Genomic DNA, 21,509 nt, shown 5'->3' on the forward strand with positions numbered 1-21,509 from the left:
GCCTGTACTTTAGAGAAGTAGATGCCAAACAGGAGAGGTCCCAGGACTGAACCCTGTGGTACTCAACTTGTCACTGGTTTGAAGTCAGATTTGGAGTCTGCAAGTTTTCCATTGTGGGTTCTGTTCATGAGCCAGTTGGCAACTCATCTTGTGACGTAGAGATTTATACCTAGTTTAGTGAGTTTAGCTATAATTCCAGAATGGGGGATGGTGTTGAAAGCCTTGGCGAGGTCAAGATAGGCTGTGTGAACCACCTTACCCTTGTCTATGGCTTTGGTGGCTGCCTCAAAGAAGTTAATCAGGTTCAGAAGGCATGCTCTGCCTTTCACATACCCGAACTGGGTGGGGTCCAGAGTTTGAAGGTTACCAACGTCTTTGCTTATGAGTTCCATGATGATATGTTCCATGGCCTTGCAGACCAGGCTCATCATGCTAATAGAGCGATTGGTCCCAGAATCAGTGGTGGCTTCCCCTTTGTTGAGTGGGATTAAATATGCTAACTACAGGGTCACACAAACTTGAAGAAAGGGTAAAAGTCCTTTTATTATGTAGCAATCAATATAATGAACTGCAACCATTTCATAATTCGACAAACTGAACCAGTGATGAAAAACACCAGCAATTCACCACACCATAAAATGCATGCAATAGTAACTAGTCTGATGATCATATATGCATGCATATATAGGGCCAGTCTTTAAGGGTATCTCGTCTTTGTATGAATGATGACACAATGGGTGAGACAATGGGAAATCTCTGTAAGGGGTTTTTGAACAGAGGCTACCAGGGAGAACAGGTAGATAATATACACTCTGAAGTAGCTCTACAGAGGAAAAATAGAGGGGGGGGGTTCCGTATTTTTCTGATGTGTATCGACATGTTCAACCCAATCACTCTGTCAGGTCAGTACAGCTAATGTAATTTTTACCTTTTCTAGTAACATACAGCAATTCTGTGATGTTATTAAAAGGAACTAGCCCATTTTGCTAGTTGACAGCTAAATAAGGAATATTGTTGGTGAGCGTCCTGGCTTTATTTTTAGGCATAACATGAATATGAAAAGGTTATTATGTTATGGACCTAAAAATCTTGTCTCTGAGGCAGCAATGAGAATGGGCACTTTTCCATGTAATAATTGTAAAGCCTGTTCTTCCATTGCCCTATATTCTCAATTTATTCATCCAGTGATTGGGCATGTTTTTTCACCCAGATTTATGGCAACTTGTAGGAGTAATAACTGTACATGTGAATGTTTTTATGTGGGAAAGACTACACGCCAGCTAAGAGAATGCATATTAGAGCATATTGGTAATATTTGTAATAAAACTCTCACCAATGCCCTAGCTAATCATAAAAATTCATCAGGACATAATGTTTTTTTTTATTTTAGGGTTTTACTAGTTCCACCTGGTAACAGAAGGGGTGATATTAATAACCAAGTGGAAATGCTTGAGGTAAAATGGATTGTATCCTTACAAGCACACAAGTTTCCAGGTTTAAACTCTGGTACTCCTCTTAGACTTGCCTTAAATAGGAGGCAGTAACTTTGGTTTAATTGATACCGTTACTTCATTGATAACAGTTGTTGATTGGTTATAACTTCTTTTAATATGTCTTGTGTCGATTTTATTCTTTTACATGGATCTGATGAAGTGCAACCCCATAAAAGCGCTAATATTTGTTAATAAATCATTTTATTATATATATTTTTGCTTACTGTGTTGGTGTGCTCACATTTTATTATTTACTGTGTATTTATAGTGTGACAATTCTTCAGTAGTTTGGTATCTCTTTGTTTTTTGCTGATAACATTAATTAACCAGACATGTTCATATAATAATAATGATAATAATAATAATAATAATAATAATAATAATAATAATAATAATAATCATAGTAACTAGACTAATCAACATGAATAAGATGCCTGATTACATTACAGATATTTAGCTTTTTGCATTGTTTGCCCGTATAAGAAAGGTAGTCACAGCAGGTGGACATTTAATAGAGAACTGTAGAATAATGTAAAAGGTCTGTGAAGGAGTATCTGTGAAGTATTATTTATGAATATTTGTACAAAATATAGATATAATACAATTGTAAATAAATATACTAACAAATATTCACTAAATGACAGTTATTGAGTATAAATAACAGTTTTAAAGCCAGTAGACAGTATGTCTAAAATTAAACAAAGCAGAGCTGAACTATTAGTTCTGAATCGAAATGCAATTTAGGAAGAAAATGTCAATCTAATCACATATTATTCAAATGAAATAAAATCTTGTTAACCAGATTCCAATAAAAAGAAAATTATAATATGCAATTGATTCAAATGTAATTATCTCTCAATATACCTATGCAAATCTTTTGCTGTTAGTATGAAGATACTTTATTTCACTTTTCTGTTCTAGCAGATATTTCATTACAGAAATGCATATAGTCAAATAGTGAATTGGCACAGTTGTTGCATTTAGTTATATAACAGTGTGCTACTTACCAAAGACTTCCATCTTTATCACTATCCCCAAATGCACTGAAGGAGCCATCTTTCCTCTTGTAGTTTAGTTCTGTCTGGTAACCTTTGAAACAGTTTCAAAAATGTGGTTAGGTAAATCATCAGCTTAACAACAAGATTTCTTTCTCTAGCTAGCAATAACAAACTTACAGATTTTTATTGGATTCATTATTCTTGGTAGAGGATTGGCCCATTTAGTTCTTTATCTGATTTAGTCTGGGATCATAGTCTAGTTAAGTGACTTGCTCAAAGTCATGCAGATGGCAGCCTGAGGCTGAAGTAATTTGCGATAGCTTTGACAATGAAACTTGCACTGAAATAAGGACAAATGAATCTTTACAACTAAATGTTTTACTTGTCCAGAATCTCAGCTCACCTGTTTTATAAGTGATACCAGAATGAACATTAACATTATCTTAGATAATATGGATTGAAGCAACGTTGATGTATTTAAATGACAGAAGGATTCAGTTCAGTTCAGAAAAGTTTATGTTGTGTGACCACATCACTGATAGTTGACATAGAAAAATGTAATACACATTTCTATTCAGTTTCTTAATCTAATGATAAAGAGGGCTGAATGTATACAGAATGCAATCCTTTGGTGATACCACAATACATTGCATTTATTTGATTGTTAACTAGGGAACTGAGTTAGTCCAAAGATCATTTTCAGTCATGACTCAGTCTTATAAAACATCATAATACAACAGTTTGTATAAAATGGAAGAACAGTGAGAACTACATTTTATAACACTGGCTGCAAGTTTTCAAATATTAAGAAAATCCAAGGATGAATGTATAGTAATCAAGAATAAAAAGAAATTATAAAAAAAATGAACAGTATTATGAACTTATTCATTTCTTTAAATTGCTTTTGAGTATTGACTTATATAAATCTGAGTGCATATATTTTAAGCAGAATAGTGATGGTAACTCCTATTGTATCACCTACAGCAACTAAAGCAATTGCATTTATATATACAGTTGAGGGGTTCATCTAGTCTGTTCTGCTGTGTAATCCTGCAAGATTCTCCTCATTTCAAATTTCTGTTGGTTTCAGCAGGAAGGACCTAGCTTGGAAAAATCAGTTTCTCTAATAACTAAATGAAAAATGGCATTCCCTACATTTGATTGATGAACCAGATTGATGAAATGCATATGTTCAAGACCATATGGTTGACAATTTAGCTCACTGATCTGTTCTGACAGAGAGTGGAATTTGCCTTTTCCCCACTGTAGTGTGATCTCACAGTTTGGTATACATAATAAGTGTGGGGTGCAGGGGAGTTTGCTCTCCCTGCAAAACTATTGCTTGTGTTGTTTGCGGATGTTGTTTGGCTTTTTTTAGTTGGTCAACAAAGTAAGTTGTTGACCATATCTGGTTCATCAATCAAATGAACTGGATTCCAAAAATAACTGCTTGTGTCAGGGTAACAAAAACACCTTTGCTGTTTCTAATATAGTACCTAGATAATCTTGTTAATAATCTTTCTGCTACAGGATGACCATGCTCAAGGTTTATCAATTTTAATTTAGGATCATGAGTAAAAGTGTAGTTGTCCTTGTCACAGTCATACAATTTGCCTCATGTAGAAAGCAGACAAGATAGCTTCTATAGTCTGCCTGAAACATACATTTATTAATGTTATTTAGTTTTGTATGAAGCAGACTGATATCTTAGGTGAAAGTCAAATCACTTACTGGCAATGCATATTGTAATATTAATAGTAGAACTATATGTGTGTAAGGCTTTTGTAGCTTCAGGGGCATGTTGAATAGAAACCCAGTAATTCAGTTTCTACTGTAGGATTACTCCAGCCCCCTGACATTTCTGTGTGATTTTTAAAGAATGAAGATAGACCAGTACTTATTCTATTAATTTTTGCTGGGAATCCTAATATATTCTGTTATTTAGGGGATCTTTCAGGAGAACATGGTTACTATCTGCCAATCTTTTCTGCAGTTCCTCAAGACAGTTCAGTTGCTTTTTTGATGGGGTGTTGATTGTTATATGATTTTGAATGTCCCAGTTCCACAGTTAGCTAAAGTCCATTTGCAACTTGCACTGCTGGATTGTAGTTGCCATTCCTGAAGGTAATATTGAGAGATTGTATGTGTGGAAGGGTATGTTAATTTTAGGTAAATTTTCTTTAGGAAAAAGAATAAAAGTGGAGACCTCAGAACTAATCCTCAGTGAGCTCAAAAAACAATCTCCAATTAACAGGCAGGAAGATAAGAACTGTAATAATCGCACAATGAACTTATCAAAATACAATATAAAATACAACCCCATGAACTATATTTAAACTACCTTTGACCAAGAAAAATCACTAATCAATTAATAATAATGATTATCCATTTAATCACTGTAAAACTCCTTAAAGATACATGCACTAAAACATAAAAATATGGACTAAACTCACTAACATAAAAGCATAAAAGCATTGTATGAAAAAACATAATGCACAAAAAAGAGTACTAGTTCAATGCATAATCTTACATCTTTTGTTTTTCAGAATGCACTTAATATTAATACTTTCATTCAGCCTAGGGTACTGACACGCATTTAACATAATCTGCCACTGGGTCTCTAAACTATCTATTTGTATATAAAAAGTATAACAGCATTAAAAGTATATTAGAGAGAGACAATATAACATTAAACCTCATTTTATTAATAAGGAGTTAGACATGTACACTTGTGGTATATGCAAAATTTGTAGATATATTTATGTTTTTCCTTATATTTCTTTGCAACACATAGAATACACTATTAAAATTAAAGGTAGATATAACTACAAAATGAAGGGTGTAGTTTAAATCGGGATGTGTTCTGAATGTCCCTCCTTTTATGTGGGAATGGCCACTCGTAAATTGGAAGACAGAATTAAAGAACATTTGTATTCTATTAAAACAGGGGCTCTAAAAATGCGTTATATAAACATTCAAGGATATATAAAAAAATGGAAGAAATATTTATTTGAAGTTATACAACAGGTTCCTGAACATATGAGAAAACGGGATTACAAGTATAAAATAGAAAGTTTAGAGACCCAGTGGCAGATTAAGTTAAATGCGGATCAGTAACCCGGGCTGAATGAAAGCATTAATATTAAGTGCTTTCTGAAAAACAAAAGATGTAAGATTAAGCAGTGAACTAGTGCTCTTTTTTATGTATTATGTTTTTTCATATAAAGTTTTTATGCTTTTATGTTAGTGAGTTTAGTCTGTGTTATGTTTTAACATACGCATCTTTAAGGAGTTTTAGTGATTAAAAGGGTAATCATTATTAATTGATTAGTGACTTTTATTGGTCAAAGGTAGCTTAAATATGGTTCATGGGCTTGTATTTTGTATTGTATTCTGAAGAAGTCCTTATGGATGTATGGGTGGGAAGTTGGTATAATGGTTAAAGATTTTACCTTTCAGACACAAGGTGCAGGGTTTAATACTTACATGGAGTAACTGGCTAGGCTTGAAATAACTGACAAGGGCAGTTAGCATAGTACTAATCTATGAACCTACTATTAAAAGTTCTTTTATGCTAAGTTTGTTTGTTATTACATTTTTTATCTTTCTGCCTGATAATTGGTGGTTCCCTTGTGAGTTGGCTAATTATACAACTCATTATTCATCCTAGTTGTTTTCTTTCAATCCTCGTGTACTCCATGTGATATTATGTCAGTATCTGAAAGGGAAGAGCTTACGGATATCTGACCAGACTGGTTCACAGAACAGTTCTGATTTAACTGTTTGTTTAAGAGGAAACATAGTTGTTGAAGATTATAGAATAGTAAGGGATTATTTATTATTCTTAAAACCTTGAGCCATGCAAACAAAGATGCTGCAGTCAGTAGACTATCATTAATTTATGACATTGTTACTTGCTGAAATGAAAAAAACATACTGTGCACTTCATTAAAGGACACAATTATTAAAACATTTAATGATCTGACAGTACATTAACTTTTCAAAATATTTGGTGGTGGGGACTATACTTGTAAGTGGACAAATGTCATCTGATATAGAGGAAGAGGGGAATTTTGGTAAGGGAATATTAAAAGCAAATTTGAGTATGGATGGCATACAGTTGTGGTCAGTGATAAATTTAAATAAGACAATACTAGGCTTTATGTCTCAGGTCAGCTACCTGGATAAAAATAGGGTGGAAATCATTTAATTGTTGCCTAGGCCCATTACTAGATTATTTAAGTTGTTTCTTTAAAATGAAATGATGACTGGAGGCATACCAGTGAATTTATTAAGGGGAAAGAAAGTCAGTAAGAAAGAAAGAATTTTTAGAGGCATGTAGTTGGTAGCAGGCCACTTGAACCCTTGCAACAATGTAATCTTTGTAGTTATTTACAAAGAAGTATGGTTGGGTGTGAGTCAGTATGCTGGGTAGACACAGTGTGTATGGTCAATCCTTTTTTCTTTGCCTTCCAGAATAGTTTGGGTTTGAACTTAATGTTATCTAATTTCCTCTGAGATAAAGTATCTTTGTTTGTATTTGTTCTGGTTCTAATAAATGTTATTATATCTGAAAGCTTCTGTTGAAAGTTATTGTTTGAAGAACAGTTTTCCTGAGTTTACAAGCTTGTCTTTTTTTAAGAAAGATATTTATATCAGGTAAAACTCAGGGGAATTCCTAAACTCTCATGATTCAGCATCTGATAGAGGACAGTTTATGTTGTACCAAAGACAGGTTTTCTTTGGAAACAACATTAGCCTTTCTCAGGATTTTGTTTTCATTAAAAAGGTATGTACAGTCAATAGCTTCAGTCTGTATTAAGGGGTTAGTTTCCATACTGCTATGTATTTATCTTCCATGGACGTATTATGGTGGGCTTTGTGGTTTTAAGAAAGCAATGTGATGAAAATGTTACAACAGCCATTTGTGTGTGAATCATGCAATCCAGCATTTGGTCTGATGGGCTGTAATCTTAATAAATCTATGTAAATGATGTGCATTTGGACTCATCCATAAAGACATCCATAACAACTCAATTGTTTTGATATGTCAACACCCAAGCAACATAGAACAACAGAATGTGTAGAAAGCTAGTTGATGTGGTCATTGGGAAAGTAGGTGCACCAGGCTTTCTTGAACAGAGTTGTTTAAGTCCCCATATGAGCACAGAGTAAGAATTTATTTATTTTATGTTTGTGAGGAAGGTTGCCAGAGTAAAGATGCAGTGTCAACGATGATGTGTTCTGTGCAACTGAGATTATTTCCTGCGGTTAGGAGTACAAGAACTGTTTAAGAAGAAAAACTAAGGTTGTAAGAGTGAGTTTGTTGTGGATTTTCATATCCAATGTTGAAAAGGTTTCATTATGTAAGAGTTTGTAGATAATAAATTCTATTAATATTCATGTTGAATACCAGGCAGACATTTGACTTTTTTTAATATAGAAGCAGTGATATTCTTGGTGTGGGGCATTCTTAGAGAATACGGCAAATAAAGTCTGTAATGATTTACAGAGTTGTGTTGATTTTTCTTAGAAGTGGAAGCAATAATGAGGAGTCCGTATTCAAGCCTGGAGAGAAAGTTTTTTTTTTTTTTTTTTTACCTTAGGCTGATATAGCTAGTGTAGCAAGCAAAGGTGAACTTTCTTTGGCCTGAAGACTAGGGAACCGATTTGGGCTCTTCTTTTTAATAAGTGGGTATGGAAATTAAGAGAGTGATAATGCCAGTTGTCTAGTTACTTGAAAGTTGCAATTGTTTCTGTGGTAGAATTGTTTAGATCTATAACATAAAAGTTACTAAGGGCTTGTGAGAGTGTTTACCAAGTTCGAAGCAGTTTTTTTCTTTTTTAAGTATTATTTTGTGTTTAAGCTATTGATGGAGTAAGTGTAGGCCAGGCTGAAGTTCTGATTGAATTTGTGGAAGAGACGGATTAGAACACTAGATAACCATGTCATCAGCATATAAGAGGAGTGGCAGTTACAGAGAGTCAGAGGTAGATTATTAATAAAGACAGAGACTTGAAGGTTTCCAAGGTTGGAACCCTGCATCAACATTTTTTCTTTTGTGGGGCTATATTAGAGTGAGGGTTTAGCTTGATTTCAAAGTGTTTGTTTAAGAGGAAGTTTTTTAAACCAATATAGGCTACCTGAAATGATGCTAGTTTCTGTGAGTTTGATAATGAGAAGTGGGTAGTTAATAAGATCAAAGTATGCTGTAAGATAAACAAACAGATCTCCTGTGAGATTGCCTTCATCTGCATAGAGAATATCAACAGTAAGAGTCCAGGGAGTTGTTATAATGCACTGGCCAGGCCATAGCCCATGTTCCTTTTAGAAGAAAAGTTGATATTGATAAATGTATTGGGATAATTTAGAATAAACATTTTTTTCTAGGATTTTTTTCTTACATTGGTAGGATAGTTATAGAACAAAAGAGAGAAGTGCCTTTGAAAATGTCTTGAGTTATATGTGCTTCAATTAAAAGGAGTTTTCCAACTATGGGGCATAATGCTTTTAGAGATGCAGAGGATATATATGTGGTTAAGAGGTTTAATGAAGTGGCATTTGCAGTAATAAATGAACCAGCTGTTAAGAATGTCAGCACAGTGGTACATCAGTGGGGAGGACCTTGAGAGTGGCAGTGACATCTTTTGATTTTATGTGTTTGAAGTAGAAGGGGGGTGTAAGGTAAGGGGCAGAGTGGGTCACTCTTAAGTATAAGAGGATGTTCATTATGGGGAGGTTGTTAAATTAATTTAGGAAATCTGTTAAGGAAAATGTTTTCCTACAGTCAATGACATTTAAGAAGCTCATGTCTTGAGTAATGATTCAACATGTTAGAAGATTACGTTCCCTACAGAACTGGCCAAACTTAATCTCTGGGATTGAGAAGATGCTCAGGTTCTTTTGTTTACCTTGTTATTCTTGAGGGTTTTATGAAATTTTTGAACTGAGAAAAGAATTTGTCTTGAAGATGGAGCATAAGTTGAGCTAGGTTAGATGTTGCTCTGTTGACATAATTAGTTAGAATGAGGTCTAAGATGAAGGTGCTAAGGCAATTTTGTAGTTTAGTAATGCTATTAATTGACTAGGCTCTAAATGCATTTAGAATAGGAGGGTGCTTTATTGATTGGCTGTTAGCAGTGAAGGTGATGGGGCAGTGGTAATTGAAAGTTGGTGGGAGAATAGAAAATATTTGTGATGGAATTGAGATTGCTGGTAATAATGAGGTTTAGAGTATGGTGTTTTGATAATTTCAGATATGGCCTATTACATTTAGAAATAAGATGTAGTTGACAAAGATCAGTTAGTTACTTGGATATCTGAGATGATCAAGGTCTCAGAAAGGTGAGATTGGAGCCCCCTTGGATAGCAATGTTCTTGTATATTTTTTAATTAACTGTAAGGGTGTTGTAGAAAGAATGGATGAGGAAGATAGGCAACAGAGAGCAGCAGGGCTTATTGTTAATGGGAATTTTAGCAGGATCCAATTTGGACTTGAGACACATTAAGGGTTGTCTTGTGCAAACACATGTTGGTTGAAGTGCTTTTTTTTTTTGTAAGATGTAGACCACATTCCCCGGTCTTTTCTCAGGTCTGTTGTCTTGAAGAAAATTTGTGGAAGAGAAAGAAATGTTGCTTCTTTTGAGAAATAAAGATTGAGAGCAGATGAATTTGTCACAGGACAGCTTTAATGGTGGGATGTGGGGGGGGGTGCTGGGATGTACGGAAGTAGATAAGATGGGAATAAGTGAGTTGGTAGGGAGCAGGTAAGAAAGGGTTAAGCAAGTGTGAAGCTAGGGGAGGAAGTGAGCTAAGATTAAGGAGTGGGTCTTGAAGGCTTTTGAGGTGAGATTTAGTGTTGGGAGGCACATTTGGTGTGATCTTGTTGCCCTACCAGCCTATCCGGTTTTGGTGATGGCATTGTGGGTGAAGAAGAGGGACAGGCTTCCCCTCTTCTGTTCTCCCTCAGGAGGATAATTGGAATTTTGAGGTGGTGAGGATTTGATGGTGGAAGACTTTGAGTGGATGGATTGGATTGGTGATATGTTGAAGGTGAGCGGGTCGCTGCCTTGTTATTACAATGATAAGTGAACAAGTGGGGGATGCTGCTTAATCAAGGGTGAGCGGGTATGCTGTCCTTATGTTTATTTATGTTATTTTATTGCAGTGAGTTGAAGTTGATTGTTTTCAATAAAATTTCATGTTTACCATTTATTTTTCAATGCAATAAAGGTTGTCAAAGGTCTGTGGGTGTCTGTGTGTTTTTATAAAGTGGACTGTGACAATTGTATTTGAGCTAGGATTCAATGATTGCTGCAAGGTCTATCTTATGCTGATATGAGAAGGCATTTTCTGATATAGCTTGTTCTTAATTCTGTCAGTATTTAACACAGTACAGAAGATGATGGAATGTGTGCGAGTTTTTGATTCAAAAGCATTGGTAAATGGCCCAGGCTTATGCTCAAACTTCTTAGCTGCCATATGTATGAAGATTACAGGGATTAGTAAGAACATGGTTTTAGGAGGTTAATATGTATAGGTGGGTTCCTGGAATGTGTGTAGTATTGAGAGAAGAAGATAATTTTGATGGAGAGTGTTTGTCAGTTTTAGTGAATGGAAGAACAGCTGAGGTGAAAAGTAATACATTTACTAGAGAATAGCACAGTTTTTATAATATTTGATATGGCTGCATATATTCTACATGTTCTCCATTTGTCTGCATTAGCTTTCTCCTGGGGTTGCACATTTTGATGATTTTGCTGCTAGCCGAGTTGGGTATTGAGTAGGTACCAGCATGTGTCTGTGTGTGAGTGTGTGTGTGTGTGTGTGTGTGTGTGTGTGTGTGTGTGTGTGTGTGTGTGTGTGTGTGCGTTGTTTATGTGTATGTGTGTGTGTATGTAACACAAACAAACCACTCAGATGATGAACAGCACAACTGAAGAATGAAAACATCTGCAGATAGGTACCACAGGAAGTTTATTGCTAAGAGTTTTCATCTACAAGGGACTTCATCAGAAAACTGAACAACTGACTAGAAGACAACTTTATAATGGAAACTGTCCAATCAGAATCAGCAAACAATAATTAAATTAATTAACACAAGTAGTAAACCTGAAAGGTAAAAAAGCACTGAATTCACAGCGCATAAATACAGCACAATAAAAAATAACATGATTTAAAAAAAATGGTTATAAAAAACATTTTATACAAATGGTATCATTCAGGCCAGGGAACTTGTCTGGATCTTAAGCTGCCACTGTGTTTCTTTTTTAGAAGCTGCTTCTTGAAACAAACTTCTCTAAGATCTACAGGAAAATGCTCTAAGACAGCAAAACAGAACTTCTTAAAGGAACCATGCGTAAAAGTGTGTCTATATAACAGACCGTTGGTATCTTTGCTCTTAATAGCATACAAGTGTTCTTTAACTCTTTGAGATAACTTTCTGGTAGTCATGCCAATGTAAAATGCATCACAATGGGAACAGACAGCAATGTAAATCAAACCAGTGGTGCTGCAACCATAGTGCACTTTAATTGTAATGCTTCTGTCCATATGAAACAGACAATGACAGAGCCTTCAAGTATAAAATTACATGTCCTGCAAAAACACACACTTAAACATACCCACTTTTTATGCGTGAGTGGCAAAGGCATCCTGGTATTTACATTCTCCAACCAATTATTAATGTACTTAGATTTTTTTGTACACAAATTGGGGGAGGGCCCCACTGCTGTATATACATCAGAGTTCCCTTGGAAACATTTCCAGTTGTGTGCAATAATATTTTTAATGCTACTGTCATCAATACTCATATTTACAATCAGTATGTTCTTTTGAAGTAACACCTCCCGCCTACCAAAATGGGAAGAAAACTGTTTGTCTCTATTCTGCTTAATCTCTCAGCGGTCTTAACCAACAGGCCTAAATCATAACTCCTACTACTGAACTATGTAATAATATCATATATTACTTCAGAAACGTTACCAAAGTCTGTGGTCAATCTAGAAAGTCGGATCATCTGACCTCTGGAAAAATGTATTTTCACGTAAGTGAGATGAGCACTAAGGTAATGTAAATAATTGTTAGAGAAACAAGGTTTTCTATAGCTCCCACTAGAGAAACTGCAGTTGTCAGCATCCCAACTAACTACCACATCCAAATATGGAACACTTTCTCCTACTTGATCCAAGACAAAGCTTAAAAAGTTAGTACTATTATTAATGTCTTTAACAAATGCATCTATCTGATCTAAAGATACAACAGTAATAAAAAGCAGGTCGTCCATGAACATTTTATACATCTTAACATATCTTTCAAAAAATAGATTGTTTTTAGAAGATGGTCTTCCACCACCCCATGACAAGGTTAGCAAAAGAGGGTGTAATGGTGGCACCATAGCAACAGCTTTCAGCTGTTTGTAATATTTACAATTAAAAAAGTTGTTTTCCAGCATCACCTCCATCAGCTCACAACTAATGCTAAAGATATCACTAGAAAAACTTGCATATTTAACCAAAAATAACCTCAGATATTAAACACCTTCAGCAATAGGTATACAGGTGTAAAGAGATTTAACATCCAAGGCATATAACCTAAGTGCTGAAGTGTCTGAAGAAAAGACTGCAAAGAATCCAAAAAAATACAAGGAATCCTTGTATGCGTGCATATGTCTGTGTGTGTATGTGTGCGTGTGCGCGCTCATGCGCTTGTGTGTGTTTGTGTATGTGCATGCGAGTGTGTGTGTGTGTGTGTGTGTGTGTGTGTGTGTGTGTGTGTGTGTGTGTGTGCGGGCATTTGTGTATGTGTGTGCATGCATGCATGTGTGTGTGTGTGTGTGTGTCTGTGTGTGTGTGTGTGTGTGTGTGTGTGTGTGTGTGTGTGTGTGTGTGTGCATTTGTGTATGTGTGCTTGTGTTTGTGTGTGTGTGTGTGTGTGTGTGTGTGTGTGTGTGTGTGTGTGTGTGTGTGTGTGTGTGTGTGTGTGTGTGCATTTGTGTATGTGTGTGCATGCATGCGTGTGTGTGTGTGTGTGTGTGTGTGTGTGTGTGTGTGTGTGTGTGTGTGTGTGTGTGTGTGTGTGTGTGTGTGTGTGTGTGTGTGTGTGTGTGCATTTGTGTATGTGTGTGCATGCATGCATGTGTGTGTGTGTGTGTGTGTGTGTGTGTGTGTGTGTGTGTGTGTGTGTGTGTATGTACATGTGTCCTGTTGTTTAGGGGTACTTCTCGGTATATACTCATTTCTTGCCAGGATAGACTCTGCTTTTCTCATCACCATCAGTAAGGCATCAGAGAGAATAAACAACTCAATCATGCACATCAGGGAAAATAAGAAGGCAAGATCTGTCAGAACAATAATTAACATCACATATCTGATTTCAAATTGGAAAGGATTGTTATGAGTCTCAGAAACCAAAGCAAAAAAAAAAAACTCAGCTTAATAGCTCCAGAATGATTTTACTTTGTTTGCTGTACAGCAAGACAGCACATGCTTTTTTTACCCTTTTGAACTATTTATCTGTTTTCCATGATTTTGTGACTATGAGATTATTATATATTAGTTATGAGAGCTTGGGAGGCAAAAATCTTGCATGGGTGATTGCAAAAGGGCCTGTGCCTCTTCACAAAATGATTATTTATGTTATATTCCACAGGTTCAGCAGGTTTACTGTTTAACAAATTTTACTTGGAGAGAATACATTGAATATTGAATTCAAATAGTTTCCAAGAAATATGTCCAGACATTTTAAGACAGTATTCAGGGATTTTCTTTTTACAACTAAAATAAGTTGTTACTGATTATATCTATGATTCTTCTTCTTCTTCTGTTTCGGCTGCTCCTATTAGGGGTCACCACAGTGGACCATCTGTTTCCAATTCTTCCTGTCCTCTGCATCTTGCTCTGTCACACCAACCACCTGCATATCCTCTTTCAACACATCCATAAACCTTATCTTAGGCCTTCATCTTTTCCTGTTACCTGGTAGCTTCATCCTTAGCATCTTTTTCCCAATATACTCAACATCCCTCCTTAGCACATGTCCAAACCAACAAAATCTTGCCTTTCTGCCTTTGTCTCCAAACCTTCCAACCTGGGCTGACCATCTAATATACTGATTCCTAATCCTGTCCATCCTTGTCACACCTAGTGCAAACCTTAACATCTTTAACTCTGTCACTTCCAGTTCTGACTCCTGCCTATTTGTCAATGCCACCGTCTCCAACCCATACAACATATTTGGTCTCACTACCCTCTTGTAGACATTCCCTTTCACTCTTACTGGTACTTGTCTGTCACAAATCACTCCTAACACTCTTCTCCACCCACTCCATCCTGCCTGTACTCTTTCTTTACCTCTCTTCCATACTCATCCTTACTATGAACTGTTGATCCCAAGTACTTAAACTCATCCACCATCACCAACTCTACTCCCTGCATCCTCACCATTCCTCTATCCTCCTTCTCATTTACACACAGATATTCTGTCTTAGTCCTGCTGACCTTCATTCCTCTCCTCTCTAGAGCATATCTCCAGCTATTCAGGGTCTCCTCAACCTGTTCCCTATTCTCACTACAGATCACAATGTCATCTGCAAACATCATAGTCCATGGGGCCTCCTGTCGGATCTTGTCTGTCAACCTGTCCATCACCACTGCAAATATGAAAGGGTTCAGAGCTGATCCTTGATGTAATCCCACCTCCACGTTAAACGCATCTGTCACTCCCACTGCAGACCTCACCACTGTCACACTACCCTCATACATATCCTGTACCACTCTTACATACTTCTCTGCCACTCCCTACTTCCTCATACAATACCACAACTCCTCTCTAGGCACCCTATCATATGCTTTCTCCAAGTCCACAAAGACACAATGCAACTCCTTCTGACCTTCTCTATATTTCTCCATCAACACTCTCAGAGCAAACATCTCATCTGTAGTGCTCTTTCCTGCTAAGAAACCACACTGCTACTCAGTAATCATCACCTCCCTTCTTAATCTAGCTTCCACTACTCTTTCCCATAACTTCAAGCTGTGACTGATCAGTTTTATCCCTCTGTAGTTACTACAGCTCTGAACATTACCCTTATTCTTAAAAATAGGTACCAAAACAGTTTTTCTCCACTCCTCAAGTATCCTCTGATTTTCCAAGATTTCATTAAACAATCTGGTTAAAAACTCCACTGCCATTTCTCCTAAGCACCTCCATGCTTCCACTGGTATGTCATCTGGACAAAAAGCCTTTCCATTCTTCATCCATTACATAGCTGCCCTTACTTCTTCCTTGCTAATCTGTTGCACTTCCTGATTCACTATCTGCACATCATCCAACCTTGTCTCTCTCTCATTCTCTTCGTTCATCAGCCCCTCAAAGTACTCTTTCCATCTGCTTAACACACTCTCCTCACTTTTGAGTACATTTACCTCACTCGCCTTTATCACCCTTACCTGCTGCACATCTTTCTCAGCTCTGTCCCTCTGTCTAGCCAATCAGTACAGGTCCTTTTCTCCCTCTTTAGTGTCCGACCTTTCATACAACTCTCCATATGCCATATCCTTAGACTTCACCACCTCTCTCTTTGCCATGCTCCTCATCTCCTTATACTCCTGTCTACTTTCCTCATCTCTCTGACAATCCCACTTCTTCACCAGCTTCTTCCTCTGTATACTCACCTGTACTTCTACATTCCACCACCAGGTCTCCTCAATTATATCTATGATTATTAAACTATAATTGAGAATCTGAGTAGTAACTGTATATTTGCTGCTATGTGTGCTTACTGTTCATCTTTTCTGCCAAAAAGAAAATATATAAAATACATCAGATCAGTCATACCTGCTAAAACTAAAAAATAATAAAAAAAAAAAAAACTAAAAAAATAAAATAAAATAAAATAATAATGCTATTTATTACAGACTTGCATATATTTTCCATTAGTTTTCCATCATCACATATTACCTATCAGCATAGTGTTCATTTCAATATTCAGAAATGCAGAGAGTTTTACAGAGACAAACTGTAAAACTTCAAGACAAAACTGCAGTATACATAGTACTCTGACATCAGTTTATGCCAATCTAAAATGTGCATTGCTGGTTAACTACACCTGCTTTATTACCGATACTTTTTACAGGAAACGAACAGTTCAGGCCATTTTGATAGGATATTTATTTCATTTCAGGTGAATTATCTAAGATTTACTTGCATATAATTAAAATCCCCCATGGAGAAATCAGATACAGCTTTCTTCAAATGCTGGAGAGTCTTTAAATCGGGAATACTTACCACTTTGTAGAAAGCTGATGCCTTTTTCTTTAATGATATCTGTTAGCTGATTAGTAGATTTTAGGTAGTGCAAGATACTTGTGTCAGTAGAGAAACCCAGCATATTCTGTTCTCCACATCCATATGGCATGGAAAGAAGGTTCTCTATATTCGACAGTGCAATCCCCATGACATCACCTACAGCAAAGCAAAATAACAATCAATGACACATGCAGAAACTGCATCAGAAACATCCCTTATGTACAAGGCTTTCTATTCACCCCTATTACTACAGCTAGAAGTTTTTTTTATAACCTTTAAGCATCATGACAATTATATTATATAGGTATGTGGATAATATAGCAGGCTGTTTTGTCTTGTAATAAAGAAACAAGTCCCACAAGACCCTCTTTAGAAGAAATACAAAGAAAGAAACCTGTTAATGAGCTAGATGTTCATCAGTCACTTTCCTACTCGACAGACTACTCAACTTTATTACTAGGTCTGATATCTCTTATGTGGCTGTCTACTAGCAATAAAACATTCTGCAGTTCTACAACACCTTCATTTCTTGGCCTGACTGCAATGTTAAAAACTCCTTTTCCACAACAAGAAAACTTTTCAGATTTCATTACCTCTCTACCTCTCCCACTAGTATCTGTATTAGAGCAACACTGATTTTAATTTCTTAGATAATTCACCTTACAGATCAGAGATAGCAAAAACTGTGGTCATTGAAAATGAATATCTTTATAATAACTAAGGAAATGAGAACTACAACAACGATGCTTCATAATAAGAGCAGATTGAAGATGACATTTCACACCATGTTGCAACTTTTAAATCATTCCTCGTTTTTTCAGCACTTAACTCATAAAAAAAAAAAAAAAAAAAAAAAAAACGTTATTGCAGAGTTATGACAGAAAGATTTAATTTCGCTGTAATAATAAAATGACCATGTTTCCTGCTCTCCACCAACACTTCAGACATCTATAACAAAGCTCTTTTGTTCAGACAACAGTTTCTCAGTGATTAGACCTAAACTCTGACAATCCCTCCCAACTTACATCAGAAAAAAATTCCACCTGCAACAAATTTCAACCACAGTTCAAGCTATTTTTTTCAGACAAAACATGTACAAGTGGAAAAACGCATGGCATATTACCTAAATACAAATGTCGCTTCATTTAGTGACTTAGCCAACATTTCTCAGTTCTTATATTTTCCTAACCTGTGAGGTATTTCTGTTTTTTTCCCCATGTTTTAGCTAAAATGTTATCTGTTTGCATTTTCTTAGTGTATTGTGGGACATTAGTCTTGTAGTTGCAGTTGTGGGAAGATTGTGCATCACTGCAAGATTTTAGCATTGTTTATACAATATACTGTACTTCTGTCTCCATAAGTAGAATTACTTTTTAGAATTAGCTATTTGTACATTACTCCCTGTTTGGACCTTAAATCTGCAGTTTCCTTCACAGGTGTGGCACATCTGTGGACTACTACCAGATTTGAGTTTCACTTGGTAATTTATTACAGCATTTGCCCCATAAACACCATTACTGATACATTTCTGCATAGGCTGATGCCTTGTCTGTGATGGAATTGCTGTGGTGGCAACACTGTAAATTCTGCTGCAGGATTTGTTCTTCAGTACTTTTCCAGCTGTTTATATTCTAGTTTTGCTGCTAGAGTCTTGTATCTGCTTATTATTTACCTGCTTAAAGTTGCATTGCAATGCATTTTTGTTTACTTTTCTACCATTTCCCCTGTTCCTTGTGCCTGCCCCAGCCCCACTGAGACAGTAAGCTATTTTCTTTTGAAAGTCTAACCATAGGACAAGAGCTCCAATATTGCTTTATTTGACTAGATCCCTGTCTGGCAACCCAGAGCTATACCCACCCAGAGTTTTTGTTCAAGAGTCTGAGAGGTGTGGAAATCCACAAAATGTAAGAAATATGCTTTTAATCAAAAGGGAAGAAACAAATCTTTTATTTAAATGCTGCTTAAATATTTTACGTTGCACTGATAGTAACCTGTGTAGCGATTTTTTTTTTGCACTTTTTTGTTTTTTTTTCTCATGTTTTCGCCAAAACGTTTTCTGTTTGCATTTTTTTAGTTTGCTTTGGGACTTTACTCTTGCAGATTTATTTGAAGTTTTGGGAGGATTGTGTATTACTACATGATTCTGGCATTGTTTTTACATTATACTGGCCTGGTCTCCATAAGTAGAATTAGTTGTAAGAAATATTCATTTGTATTTGGACCTCTGTCTGGACTTTAAATCTATAGTTTTGTTCACATCTGTGGCAGAGCTGTGGACTACTCCCAAATATGAGCCTCATTTGGTCATTTATGACAGCATATTTTTCTATAAGCAACATTACTGATAATTTTCTGCATAGTCTGGTGCCTTAGATTTTGGTGGGATTGCAGTATTGGCAGTTTTGTGACTTCTGCTCCAGGATTTGTGCTTATGTATTTTCCACTTGTTTATATTTCAGTTTTACTAAGTTTTATATTCTGCTTATTATTTCCCAGCTTACATTACATTCCAGTGCCTTTCGGTTGTCTTTGCTACTGTTTTCCCCTGTTCTTTGTGTCTGCTCTACCCCTGCTGAGGTATTTTAATCTAAATATTCTGAAGTTATAACAGTAGGACTAGAGGTCCAATACTGGCTTTATTTCATTGGATCCCTCTCTGGGAAAGTCTGCGTTTTGCCAGCTCTTTCTCACACCTTTACCCCTTAAAGTAATCTGACTGCCAAATCCCTCCTTCCCCTCTTGCATTGATATTGTCTGTTGTGTAAGCTATTAAGTACTTCTTCCACCACTCATTTTCCATCTATCCATAATAATAACTGCCCACCCAGAAAACCAGGTATTGATCTTGAATACATTTTATCTACAAATCTACCATTAGAACTGAAATCTGTAACTGAGTCTGGCTAAAACAAAGCTATTGTGCACAGACAAGCTTAGCTAGTTTGCGTATTTAACAGCACTACTATCAAATCTTAACACAGTCTAACCTAATCTAGTGCCAAACCCCATAGGCCACCCAAGGGGACCTCTGTATAAGCCAGTCTGTAACCTACTGTAGCCCACCCAAATGCAGGTGTAGACAACATGAATATGCAATTTCCAAATGTCTCCATAGCCAGATTGGTAGATGTGGGCATCCTAAGATGATGTAGCAATTGTTTCATGTTCACAGACAACCATTTAATTCTTAAAGAAACAAACACAGTATTGCAGAGATGCACATACACAATTTTACTTAACTCAAAAAACTTACATACAAACATATTGTCAAGAACACACACAAACTACATCCACCACACATAGTGTCCCCCCACACACTCACATACACATAGACCAACCATACCACTCATCCTGAAACAAAAAAAAATCTGGCAAAGGCATAGGTAAAATAGGTGCAACTGGCCAAAAATCTGGATGTTGATTAACATAAAATGTGCATACATAATTATGTAACACCATACCACTCTAATGGACTTGTGGGATTTCAACATTGAAACACAAATTGAAGAACCGACAAAATTTAAACGACACAAAATATAACCAGATAGCGTTTTATTTATATGAACTTTTAAACCTGTATAAAACTAAAATGCAATTTTCTTTTATAAAAATTAAAATAACTACTACACTAATATTAAATAACAATACATAACCAGAACAATACTGTTTTATCTATATTAACATTTGAACTTGTATAAATCTAAAGCACATTCTGCACAACTATGTTCCTGGTCAAGTCAGTGCAATCTAGTGATCAAAAACTCCTTGTTCTACAAACCTAGTAAGTCTGCTGGGCATTGTCTGTACTTCTACAAGGTTGCTAAGGCCTGGAACTCCTTACCTGTATCTATCAGATCTATACCCTCCCTCCCATCTTTGAAAACCACTCTGAAAGACTTCCTAGCTAAAATCGGGCTTTATTCTTGTACAGAACCAGGATAAACTAGATCCCTAAATGTGAACAAGTACCTTTTTGTTCATTAGGCCTCCTTACTCTCCTTTCTACACTTACTTCTTTTCTTCTATCAAATTTTCTTTCCTGACTTTCTGTCTACATATAGCATAAACCTGTTTCTCTCACTTCATACTGCAATTCCTGCTTGTATTAGGCTAACTTACCTTTAATTTCTCTACAATCTGTTTAAACTTTCTTTGAATATTAAAAGACTGTCATATAACGTGAATCAGTTCTTAACCAATGTTTTTGTAGTATGTCTATTTTGTTATAATTATTTAACCTGCAGATGTTTTTGTTTTATTTTGAAGACTGTAAAATTATTATTCTTAAAATGTTTTGTAATAATTTGAAGCTTTTCTCATTAGGCCCACACTAAAAATGGTCTTCTACCCAGTTAGACTTTCCCAGTAATCAAATGTCAATAAATAAATATCCGTCAGAAAAAGTAAGCTAACACAAAACCTGTTATTCTAACAACATTCTAAGTTTATAAGAACAATAGTAAAAATCTGTCCTTATTTTTCAGTCTTCTTTGCCCACTCCCCCCAACAAACTATTTAAGGCTTTATCCAGATTTCTTGTTAGGTAGTTGAGAAAAATGAAGCTAACATAAGACCTGTTATTTTAACAACATTCTAAGTTAATAAGAAAAATATTTAAAATCTGTCCCTATTTTGGGGTCTTTGCCCCCCCCCCCATTAATTAAGGCTTTATCTAGATTTCTTGTGTTAGGAAGTTGACAGGTATGTTGG

The 21,509-nt window shown here is 36.0% G+C and overlaps 1 protein-coding gene across 1 annotated transcript in view; it reads right to left on the reverse strand.

The window, feature by feature from the left end:
• LOC122808698 (alpha-2-macroglobulin-like protein 1) overlaps positions 1-21,509 on the reverse strand; it is a 488,551-nt gene that overhangs the window by 94,152 nt on the left and 372,890 nt on the right. Inside the window, exons 24-25 of the mRNA XM_044079684.1 lie at positions 16,779-16,955; positions 2,501-2,582 (exon numbers count right to left, since the gene is read on the reverse strand). Coding sequence (XP_043935619.1) covers positions 2,501-2,582; positions 16,779-16,955 — 259 coding nt within the window. The remainder of the gene's footprint in view (positions 1-2,500; positions 2,583-16,778; positions 16,956-21,509) is intronic.

The sequence above is a fragment of the Protopterus annectens genome, chromosome 8.part0, assembly GCF_019279795.1.
Source record: "Protopterus annectens isolate FY-2018-M chromosome 8.part0, PAN1.0, whole genome shotgun sequence".
NCBI classification, from domain to species: domain Eukaryota; kingdom Metazoa; phylum Chordata; order Ceratodontiformes; family Protopteridae; genus Protopterus; species Protopterus annectens.